The 12,373-nt window shown below is 53.5% G+C and overlaps 1 protein-coding gene across 1 annotated transcript in view; it reads right to left on the reverse strand.

The window, feature by feature from the left end:
• The window catches only part of VWF (von Willebrand factor), a 136,293-nt gene that overhangs the window by 48,996 nt on the left and 74,924 nt on the right, over positions 1–12,373 (reverse strand). Inside the window, exons 20-26 of the mRNA XM_060024146.1 lie at positions 11,227–11,365; positions 8,626–8,760; positions 5,566–5,712; positions 3,215–3,355; positions 2,974–3,087; positions 975–1,131; positions 269–427 (exon numbers count right to left, since the gene is read on the reverse strand). Coding sequence (XP_059880129.1) covers positions 269–427; positions 975–1,131; positions 2,974–3,087; positions 3,215–3,355; positions 5,566–5,712; positions 8,626–8,760; positions 11,227–11,365 — 992 coding nt within the window. The remainder of the gene's footprint in view (positions 1–268; positions 428–974; positions 1,132–2,973; positions 3,088–3,214; positions 3,356–5,565; positions 5,713–8,625; positions 8,761–11,226; positions 11,366–12,373) is intronic.

Raw genomic sequence — 12,373 nt, forward strand, 5'->3', positions numbered from 1 at the left:
TCCCAGCACTGCGGAAAGTTCTACCAGAAAGCGCTGCTCTAGATGATACGCCCATAAATAGACCCCAGAAGCACCGCATGGGAGCTCAGCTTGACAAAAACCACAGCTGGCCTGGCTTTGGTGGAAGGACACGGAAACACGACCTAGGGTAGTGGGGCTGGGGACAGGGCGCCACCAGGCGAGGCCGAGAAGAAGCAGTGCAGGGAGCCAGCTTTCCTGAGGACCATCCCAGCCCCGCACCCCTTCCCCGCGGGGGCCAGGGCCTCACCCGGAGGGCAGTGTGCGTGACAGCCCTCCACACACTGCACGGGGCAGGCCAGCGGCTCAGGGTGCTGGCACGTGACGGGACAGGCAGGAGCACAGCTGTTGTAGCGCCACTCACACTGGTACCCACTGTCCCGCAGGTTCCGTTCCTCGCAGCTCTGGGCTGTGCAGACCCCAAAACAGGCAGGACCGTTATTAAAGCACCGGGCAACCCTGGGCAACCCCAGACAGATGGCCCCAAGGAGGGGATGAGGGTACTGGGGAACTACGGAGTCACCACGTGAGAGGCGTCTAGGCTTTGAGAGCCCCTGAGCCAGGAGCCTCGCGGTTCTGAATCCATTTTCCTCATAAAAACGATCACCCACTTACATGCAGGAAGGAAGGCGCAACATAAAGTCTGAGCTGCTTGACCACGACGGCAAATGTGATCGTGTCTAATCACAGACACTCTGACCACCTTCTTCTCTTCGTCACTGCTCCCTCTTCTCCATTTCCTTGAATCTCTCTCCCCACTGCTCTCTCCCCATCGCTGTCTCCAGCCCCACGCCTCCTCATGCCCATGCGTGCCTTAGCCCCCTTCAGCTTCGGCCATCACCCCCGCATGGGTCTCTGTCTTCTCCCCCACCAAGGCGCCCTTCCTCACCACCCAAGGTCTAAATGCGCGAGGGGGGAGGGGCGTGTCTGGGACCACGAGGGACAGCAGGACTCACGGCACAACGTGGGCGTCCTCCAGGCCACCACCTCGCCGTGCCGGGCACACACGTGGGCGTAGGCAGCGATGGCGTCGCAGAAGCAGGCACAGTCCCCGACGGACTCGCAGGAACAGGTGTCGTAGATGCAAACATCCAGGTATGGCTCGGGGTCCACCTGCAAGGGAGACGCAGGTGGCCTGGGCTGCACTTGGGGACTCTGGCTCTTGGTCTGGGCGTGACTGTTCCAGTGGTCAGAGGAGGGACAGGGGCTCCAGACAGAAGGAAAGATGTGAGGCAATGGTCCCAAGGAGGAAATGGGTAAAAAGGCAGAAATCCTACATTCTTATGTGGAGTCCAGCAAGAAAAGGGGAAAAAAGCAACCCTGTCAGCCTCTCCTAGAAGAGATGTGCCTGAGAATTTTTCAAAAGAACATTCCTTTCTGTCCATCTGTCCACGTACCTGCTCAGCCATCCATCCGTCCCCATAAGCCACTCCCACCCTCTTGGGTGTCTGCGTGTTTTACATAAACACCACACAAACACACACACACACACACACACACACACACACACACACACACACACACACACAAACACACTCTTTCCTGGCCTCCACTCAGCAAAGAGACTGAGGAAACACATCAGGACCACTCACACTGTCTCGCTGAGATGCTACAGGCTAGCGTGCTGGACCGTGGCCGGCCCGGTGCTCCTGGACTCCGACCCTAGATCTCCCCGGAGAGGAAGCCCACCGTCGGTCCGTGCTCAGTCTCAGGAGCCACCTCTCACCTTCGGCTGCCCCAGACGTGCCCCCCACACCCACCTTGTTCAGGGCAGTTGTGGTGAGGATGAATTCGGACGTTAAGCCGGTCACTGTGCCCAACAGCCCCGGTTTCCCTGACCCTCTCACTGTCCCCGCCCTTCCAGCTCAGGTGCCTCGGGTCTCCACCAAACCAGGGGATCCTAAGTATCCTTCGGGTCCTGAGGGATTAAAAACCACTGGATGGACAGAAAGAGCTGAGACACAGGTGTTCAACCGTCACTCCCACGAGGGAGCTGCCACGGAGCAGCACGCGTGTGCACCTGGCTGTGTGTGTGTGTGTGTGCATAGACACACGTGCACCCACACATACACAGGTGTGCGTATATACATTCAGACAGAGAGAGAGAGAAAACTGCATCGAAACTTGTTTGGGGAATTCCTTGTCACCTTGTGAGATAAAGACACAAAAAGAACCTGCTGTAGAGCACAGGGAACTGTACTCAGTAGTCTGTAATGGCCTATGTGGGAATAGAATCTAAAAAAAAAGCAGTGGATATATGTCTATGTATAACTGATTCACTTTGCTGTACAGCAGAAACTAACACAACACTGTAAATCAACTATATTCCAATAAAAAATTTTTTTTAATAAAATAAAATAGAAAACCCACAAGGACCTACTGTGTAGCACAGGGAACTCTGCTCAATACTCTGTAATAACCTAAATGGGAAAAGAATTTGAAAAAGAATAGACACATGTATATGTATGAGTGAATCACTTTGCTGTACATCTAAAACACAGCATCGTTAATCAACTACGTTCCAATATAAAATAAAAATTAAACAACAACAAAAGACACAGAAAGAAGCCATAGAGTGCAGGCTGAAAATCTGGCTTCAAGACCAGAAAGGAGTTTCCGTGAGACAAGACCTGGGAACGGGGGCAGCAGCGCGGTGCCCGGGGCCAGAGACACGGTGGGCATGGGAGAAGGAAGCTCCTGCTCTGATGTCGGAGACAAGATCATCTGTGGGCGACAAGCCCTAAGACTGAGGCTGGAAGAGCAGCAGCATTGGATGCCCAGAGAACCATGCAGAAAAACGATCTGCCGGGCACTGCTCTCCTCATACACCCTCGATTATTCTTTCTGCTCCCCAGCCTGAAGCCAAGAGAGGTGAGCAGCTGCAGACGATCTCTGAGGCTCCTGCAAGCAACCACAGCTAGAAGCGCCTGCCCCCGGGGGCCCCGCCGCCCTCACCAGCCTGTTGCACTCCTGGAAGATGTCGCTGGTGAGGATGCTGCAGGAGGAGTCCACCATCGTCTGCTTCAGGACGTTGTTGTGGCAGGTGGCAGGGGAGGGGTCCAGTGGCACCTGGGGAACCGGGCAGGAGTACACAGGTGGACCCGGAAGGGCTCCAAGAGGCCCTCTCCCCAGGCTCTGCCCCCGCCACGGGCCCTAGCACCCACCGCCCACGGTCCGCACCGCAACCCCGACCTACTTTCTGGGTGTCGGCGCACCGCGGGCTCACTTTCCAGGAATTCCCGAAGTCCACGGGGTCTTCCTCCACTTGGAGGCTACTGCTGGTGAGGTCGTTGTTCTGGATGCCGTCAAAGTTCCCACACAGGCCACACACCTGCTCCTGGGGGACCAGTTGGGAGCATAAGCTTTGCAAACCTCAGAGCAAACTCTGAGTCAGGAAAGCGAGGGTTCCAGGCAGCATGGGAGGCAGGCTCGCCTGAGGAAGAGGAGGGTGGGAGGGGACAGGGAGGGAGACGCAGAAGGAGACCAGGGTGACCAGCAAAGTCTTGACCTTGCCAAGGCCTTTGCCCGGCTTCCACAATGACCTCATGTTAAGGTTAAGGAAACCAAGGCCATTCACAAAGAGAGGCAGCCCACCCATGTCCCTTGGATGGCCAACTAGGCCTCCAGGGCCCTGGTGTCTGCAGTATAAACCATCAGCTGCCCCAGTAAGGGTCTGAGCAGAAGAGGAGCTGGTCCAGCATTACACCAATGAGAATGTGAGAAGTCTGAGGGGGGAACGTTCTAGTCCTACTTGACCGTGGACAGGTGAGTCCCTTACCTAAACAACTGCAGCCTGTTCGGAGCAGGCTGGCCAGCACTAAATGCCCCCGGGGCTGACGTAATATCTTCCTCAACTCCATGTTCACCTATCATGGGCTGCAGGACACAAGTCCTGACCGACTAATGAATGAATGGGTGGAAACCATCACATAAGAACCCTGGACAAAACCGGAGCTATTTGGCCTGGAAAAGAAAAGATGCCATGCTCTCAGAACAAATTTGGAGCCCTGCCTCGGGACAAAGAGATGTGACTTATTCTATTTTGCTGGGAAACATGGACAAAAGGACAGAGATCTTTACATGGCCCGACAGCCCCCATGGCATGGCCCCTGCCCCGTCCCTGCCCTTGGTAACTACCAGTCACCCCAAGCCCCTCCTCTCCAGCCGCCCTGGCCTCCGTGTCCAAACGCAAACACCGTCCACCTTAGGGCCTTGGCACCTGCCACTCCATCTGCCTGAATTCTCAAGTCAGGACATTTACGCGGCTCCTTCCCTCCCTTCCACAAAGACTCCACTCACACCCTTTGAGACGGGTCTCATCAGACCAACCAGTCTAAAACACACAATATCCCCACTAGAATATGATCTCCACCACGGTTGTTGTGGACAAAACCATGGTGCCCGCAAAGATATCCACGTTCTCATCCCCAGAAGCAGGAATATGTTACCACACGTGGCAAAAGGAACTTTGCAGGTGTGATTGCGTTAAGGGTCCTGAGATGGGAAGACTGTCCTGGATCATCTAGGTGGGCTCAGTGCAATCACAGGGTCTCATAAGGAGCACAGAAGTCAGAGTGAGAAATGTGATGTGACAGAGAGAAGCAGAGAGAGTGGAAGACACTATGCTGTTGGCTGTGACGATGGAGGATGGGACCACAGCCAAGAGATGTGGGCAGCCCCAGAAGCTAGGAAAGGCAAGAAGACAGATTTTCCCCTAAAGCCACCAGAAGGAATGCAGCCCTGCCGACCAATTGTATACTTTTGATCTCCAGAACCAGAAGATAATCTGTTTGTGTTGCTTTTCTAAGCCACTAAGTCTGTGGTAATTTATTATAGCAGCAATAGGAAACTAATACGAAGCTAAGATACATATAAATATAACTATATATATATAACTATATATATGACCATAACCATGGATACATATGTATGCATAGTTATATATAGTTCTTTCCCTGCTGTATCCACAGTGCCTAGAACAGTTGCCGGGAAGGTCTGTCCTGCCACCAGGGCAGACAGAGCACTTGTCACATTCATGCCCGTCAGAGAAAATGAAGTCCCAGCAAACCATCGGAACCTGGACGGATACTGCAAGCAGCTTTCCCCAAAGCAGGTGCTGAGTGGTTTCACTGCAAGCGCCGGCCGATGCTGGCCTGTGGCCCCGTGGGAGGGTGCACCCGGCACGCTCTGCGGAGTTATGATAACATCACGCATGACCATTTGCCTCTTGAGGTTAAGAAACCTTGAGAATAGCTCTTGCCCATCTTTTCTTTCCTTCCTTTGTGGATATAAACTGCTTGCCTAGCAAGGCCACTCAAGGGACTGTTTGCAGGGTCCGGGAACCCTCCCTCCTTCTCAGAGACAGCCTGTCTCGGGAACAGCCAAGGTGAACGCTAACCCTTGAGTCTTATTTGCAGCGGGAGGGAGGCTGGACTAGGTGACCACCCACCCTCCCCCAAGACGGCGGGCGGGGGCCGCGGACTGCTGCTCAGGAAGCTGAAGATGCAACCGGACAGGATGAGGGGGAAGCGGAGAAGGGCCACCCACCTGGTAAGTCTGCTTCAGGAACACAGAGATACCCAGGTGGCGGTCCCAGACCACGGAGAGGGCCTTGCCCAGCAGCACGGTGATGTACAGGCCGGACTCCACCACCTCAAAGTAAGTCTCATCCTTCATGGACCTCTTCACGCTCACCTGAGGGAGGACGCAGTGTGAGACCAGGACACTGATGGTCAGGTGTAAGGCCCGGCTCCCCCCGCCCCGCGGCCCTCCAGAGCCGCTGGTCATTTGCCCCGTTCGGCCAGAGCTGCGTCCATCTTGCCTACCTCTCTCCAAGAATCCTAGGATAAAGAGGTGGCGGCAAAAACATAATTACAAGATTAAAAATACAATGAAACCTACTGGCAGAAGATCACCTATCACGTCATGGAAAGAATTTTTTGGACACTTGATCATTAAATACACATGGTCCCCTAAAGATGTTTTTAACGTGGTGATGGTTTTAAGCACCTCTAGGCAACTGATTTAAAATGGACCTAGAGACTGTCATACAGAGTGAAGTCAGTCAGAAAGAGGAAAACAAATAGCATATGCTAACGCATGTATATGGAATCTAGAAAAGTGGTACTGATGAACCTAGGGGCAGGGCAGGAATAAAGATGCAGACGTAGAGAATGGACTTGAGGACACGGGGAGGGTGAAGGGTAAGCTGGGACGAAGTGAGAGAGTGGCATGGACATATATACACTACCAAATGTAAAATAGATAGCTAGTGGGAAGCAGCTGCATAGCACAGGGAGATCAGCTCAGTGCTTTGTGACCACCTAGAGGGGTGGGATAGGGAGGGTGGGAGGGAGACGCAAGAGGGAAGGGATATGAGGACGTATGTATACATATAGCTGATTCACTTTGTTATACAGCAGCAATCATTGTAAAGCAATTATACTCCAATAAAGATGTTAAAAAAATAAATAAATAAAATAAAATCCCTTATTGGCTTATTAAAAAATAAATCCACCCCTTTATTAAAACGAGCACTAGATTCTCCCCTTTCCTCCCATCTCCCACTCGAGTTGCCGTCAGCAGGAGTCACAGCTGAACAGGGAGACAGGGAAGCTCGGCGCTGGAAGCAGGAATCCCAGACTTCAGCCCCCAAAGGACCTGAGCCCTTGACTCCGCTGACTCGCTGCCGGGGCCGAGCCCTCCCTGCCCGTTTCACGGTACTTGGCTGACCATCTAACCCATAAGACTGAGGCTGACGCTAGGAACTTGTCACCCCTTCACCAAGGTCCTCTCCCTGGGGACACACCACAGGCACAGCCTCCCACTCTATGTCACCACTGTCATCTGTCCTAAGTAGAACTGTCCCTGAAATGGACACGGCTGACCCAAGTCAACAGGTCCTGCTTGCTCCACAGCTATCTTCTCTAAGGGAGGAGAATTCACCTCCCACCCCCTGGTATCAGCAGGGGATCTTCCTGGACCGGGGCACGAACCCATGTCCCCTGCATCAGCAGGCGGACTCTCAACCACCGTGCCACCAGGGAAGCCCAGCGGTGGGTATTTGCCAGAAGGTAGGATGCGGGCTGAGGCCACGGAACAAAATGAAGATACGGGGAAGGGGTGAGCCCAGACCCAGGTCTCCCAGGTACCGATGTGGCCAGACCAGCACAGCTGTGCTCCAGGGACCCCTGCCACTTCAGACGCAGGTTCCTGGGCCTCACCCAGACCTGAGCCAGGACCTCAGGGTGGACCTGAAGGTTGGTGTCTTAAACAAGGTCTCCTGGGTGGTTCTCAGGTAGACCTCTGAGAGCCACTCCGTGAGCTCTTAGCACACAGGGCCTGAGTCTGTGCACTTTGAGCTCTTTAGCAAAGATTTTATCTAAAAAGAACTGAAAAACATAAAAGAAGGTAAAAATCCCCCCAAACACCATCATCTCCCAAAATATATATTTATATATGCGTGTGTATATATAACATATTGGATGGATAATAAGTGTGTATATACTTGTATATATATTATATATGTATATATATGTATGTATATGTGTGTATATATTTTTGTGAATATATGTATACAAGTGTGTATAAGTGTGTATACATTAGTATATAATATATAATGTGGGTACATAATATATACTATATATGTGTGTATATGCGTGTATATATGTGTATATATAATATATGTAAATGTGGGATAGATCTGTATATTATGTATACATGTGTATATTTGTATGCATAGTATACGTGCATATATGTGTCTATACATTTGTATATATAACACGTATAAACGTGGGTATATAATATATGTGTGTGTATTTGTATGCATAATATATGTGTACCTGTGTGTACATTCATATATATAATACATAAAACTGTGGGTATATAATAATATGCATTTGTGTGTATACTTGTGTGCATAATATGTGTGTATACATTTGTATATGTAATACATATAAATGTGGGGTTTAACATATATGTAGTTGTGTGTACCGTGTATAACATATTTGCATTCATGATGTATGTGTACATATGTGTTCATACATTTGTATATATAATACACACGTGGGCTATGATATATGTATATATGTGTATGATATATTTGTACGTATAATATACGTGTATGTGTGTACATTTGTATATATAATATATATAACAGTGGGTATATAATATACACGTATATGTGTGTATGCATAGTATACTCGTGTGTGTGTACATTTGTATATATAGTGTGCATATAATATATATGTATATATGTGTGTGTATATACGTATTCCTATATGAAAGTCCTCCCACCCTCCCATCTCCCGTCGCCTCCAGAGGTCAGCCCTGGCTCTCCCAACGCTGGTGCAGATATGGTTACACACCCTTCTCCACATGTGTGTCTGCACTTCCTTCCACTAAAATGGATCGTGTAATCTGTCACCACCTGCCACCCGCCACCCGCCACCCTCACAGGACGAGGCAAGGTCAGAGGATACAGCGCTACCTCATCTCTCCACTGGCTGCACGACGTTCCATCCACACACGGTCTGGACGAACACTCGGCATGTGCTCTTCATCAGCCAACGGAGGGGCATGAGGGTGGAGGGACAAGCCCACACTCACCTCCCCATCAAACAGCTCAATCTCGCCTCCTTCCACCAGGATGGTGACGCGCCTCCTGCATTTCAGGGAGGGGTAGCCGCACCCCTCGTTCCCCACCAGGATCCGGAAGGTCCCAGGGTTACTGCCACAGTAATCCTGGGGAAAAACAGGTGTCAGGATAGAAACACTATCCCTGCTGCTCCTCCCCAGATCAGCAGACTGGCGTCCCATCACCTCAGGCCTTTGAAGGATGTGTTACAGGAGTTTGCCATGTCCACGTGTGTGTGAGAGAGACAGACAGACAGAGACGGAGGACACTCACAGGTGTGTCACCCTCAGCCATCACCTATGAACCAGGTGCCTACAGCCAGGTGGGGGGGGGGGTGGTGAGGGGTGGGAGGGAGAGAAGGAGGGACACAGGGAGAGGGAACGTGGACCCATCCGCCTACAGCTCCCCCTGAGCCTGTTAGTCCAGCCTCAGCCGGGGAACTAGCACAGTCCAGCCACGTGGCACCTGGCAGCTCTAAGTTCTGGTGGAGTCCCTCTGGACTGCTGGCCCAGAACTGTAACCAAAGACTGACGGACCCAGCAACACCAGCTGAGCTACCGTCCATAGCAGGGAATAGAGGGTATGGGAGCACTGGTCCTCGCTGGGGAATTGCATAGAAAGGAAGCAAAAGCGGACACGTTTCTGGCAAATATCTCCCATGGTGGCTATTGCTGTGATGTGATGGGAAAAAAAACACCCAGCACAGAAAAGCTAGGGGTGGGCCTTGTTTCTGCCACTTACTGGATAATATTGAGTAAGTCACTTACCTCTCTGACCCTCATAAACACACACACACACACACAGAGGCACACGTACAGAGACACATGTTCACATACACACAAAGACACACACACATACATACATACCACACACACATATATAACACACATGCATGCACACACATACAAAGACACATACACTCACACACACATATACATACATTCCACACACACGACGTGCCCCTCTGTAAGATGGGATCCGCCAACTTGATGGGATTGGTAGGTTAAACGGGTTTGTCTTGGGTTAATGGGATCGTGAAAGTTAAAAGAGGGAACGAAGGTACAAGTGCTTTGTCACCAGCTGAGATTTTTCTGAAGGAGAAAGAGTTAAGTCCTGATAACACCTCCCAAAGAAGGAAGGGAGGAAAGGGAGGGGGGCCCTGGACAAAGTATCAGAGGGGACAACGGCACTGGCGGTGGGGCAGGAAAAGCAGCCCCACGAGGGGCACGACTCGGAGGGGCTCCAACTGGCTCCTAGGCTGAGGCGGTAGGTCTGACCGGCCCCTCTCGCTGCACTGAAATGTCGTGTTTTCTGGGTGCCCAGATGTGAACCTGGCTGGGGAGTGGAGCCCCAGAGCTGGTATCACCCCATCTTCTGCTACCAAGGCTGGGAGGCAGACAGATAACAGAAAGACGGGCTTCCATAGACGATGTGTGGGAAAGCCCTAGAGGGTTCCTGGTTGTGGGTAAAAGCATGTCGTGGGGTGCACGCCCGTCTCCCCAGCGCGCCGCCCACCTCTCTGGGGCCAGCCTGGGGCGCGGGCCAGAGGCAGGGGGCTCGCTCCCTGTGCGCTGGGCAGGCGTCATGCTTGGTGCCCCTGCCCCCGTTGCCTGACTCCCGTGCCCTGCAGCTCTGTCTCTGGGGCTGAGGCTCCCTCGGGTCTGCGGTCCTCCCTCCAGCCCACACCGAGCCCCTCCCCTGACGCCCCCGAAAGCGGAGACGGAGGGACCACAGTTGTTTAAGCTGCGCAGAGCCCAGCCGCCTGGAGGACAAAGCGCTCGGCCCTCCTTGCTCACCAGCAAGAGAAATTTGCAGGAATCCGTGGGCGGGAAAGGGGGCAGAGCAGCCCTCACGCAGCAGCTACAATTCCCCCAGGCCACTCCTCGGCCTGCCGGGCAGCGGGACCTTCTGTACCCACAGCCCCTCACCGCCCCCCCCCCATTCTGAGCTGCATGAGGTTAGAAATGAAAATGGTGGAGAATGCGATGGAATGGAATGGGGACTTCCCTGGCGGTCCAGCGGTTAGGACCCTGCACTCTCACTGCCGAGGGCCTGGTTCAATCCCTGGTTGGGGAACTAAGATCCCACAAGCCTCGAGGTGCGGCAAAAAAAAAAAAGAGAATAGAACAGAATAAAATAGAATAGAATCACAGGGTGGGAACGGAACTCCAGGGGCATTTCAACCTTCCCCGAGTGGGCTGCTCACTGCCCAAGGATGGGGGCAGGAAGGGTGCTGGGGCTGAAATCCAGCCCGGGCTCCACTCCCCACTGGTACCCTGACTGAGGCTGTGTCTGCAGAAGGAAAGGGAACCTTCCTCTCCTTGCATTGTGCTGGGACTGGGGCGGATGGGAGCCTGCCCCACACCAAGGCCAGTCAACGAATGAGCTTCTGCCCCGTCCTGGGAGGCGTGCAGGTGAGCTGGAGGAACACAGCCATCACTCGAGTCTCGAGGTCCTGCCTCTCCAGGGGCTGGAAAATCACTCCCGTAGAAACCAGCGCCCAGAGCTGTTTCCACCAACAGAACGGTGGCATCCAGCCTGGGAGCACACCCACCCCCGAACCCTGCTCTCACCTGTGCCAGGACGTACTGGCATTCCCCGGGAAACAGGTACTTGAGCCCGTCAAAGGTGAGGTAGTGAGCCAGGCCCAGGGCGGAGCAGGTGGCATCGCACACGTGGTCCGTGCAGTTCCACTTCCGGTCCCGACAGACACTGGGAACAGGATGGGGGGGTGAGGGCGGGGCCTTGGGGGTCGGGACAGCAAGGACGCCACCCACCCTCCAGGAGGCCTCAGGAAGCGTCGGGAGGGTGGTCTGCAGCCTGTGGATCGGACCTCACAGGGCCCCGCAGTCATGAACCCACACATTTTTAGAGCACGGGGCCCAGGAGGAGAGGGAAGCCATGCTGCGCCCCCACCCGTCACAAGGCAAAGAAGGGCCCTGGTTGGTTGAGGTGACCCAGGGACACTCTGTCACCACCTGCTCCGGACGTGCCAAAGCCCAGCCTCCCAGGACATCACCTGGGAGGGGCCACAGGGTCTCTACAGAAAAGACACTGAGGCCGATAGCCCCTCTGAGGCTAAGGGGACACACGTCCAGAATGGCAGGAAAATTCTGAGCTGGGGAAACAGTGACCAGCTGTGAGCTTCTGCCAGGAGAGGGTGGGCAGCAATGTGTGTAAACCCGCAGCGACTTGCCGGCTGCCCTATGGCCCCATCCCTCCGCCCAGTAACAGAGCCGACATCAGGAAGCCCGACAGGGGCGGCAGCGGTGGAAAGCTCAGACCTCAGGCCCCAGACACTAAGCCCCTTACTGCCTGTCCCCGTGGCCCTTCCCTAAAGCTGTGCACTGCCCCAAAGAAAGGCACGGTGAGTGAGCAGAGCCTGGGGTTGTGTGAAGGATGGTCTCTCTCCAGGCAAGCACACTCGCAATATGGCTGGGGGACAGGACAAGGCCAGAGAAGGACCCCCGATCCCGTGCCCTGGGATAGCTTGGTCACGCGTGCAGTGATGGATATGGCCCTTATCTTCCCCAGGAAACACTGCTGTCTAGAAAGTGTCCCCGTGGGGTGAGTACACAGGATGATAAAGTCTCCCATTTGACAGATGGAGAAACAGAGGCACAGAGAAAAGGAAAGGAGCAGCCAGGTTACCACGGGTGGGAGGGGAGCAAGTACCAGAGCAACAGCCCACCCCCCGTCCCCAGCATCCCTGGAACCCTT

The sequence above is a fragment of the Delphinus delphis genome, chromosome 11, assembly GCF_949987515.2.
Source record: "Delphinus delphis chromosome 11, mDelDel1.2, whole genome shotgun sequence".
In the NCBI taxonomy this organism is placed as follows: Eukaryota; Metazoa; Chordata; class Mammalia; order Artiodactyla; family Delphinidae; genus Delphinus; species Delphinus delphis.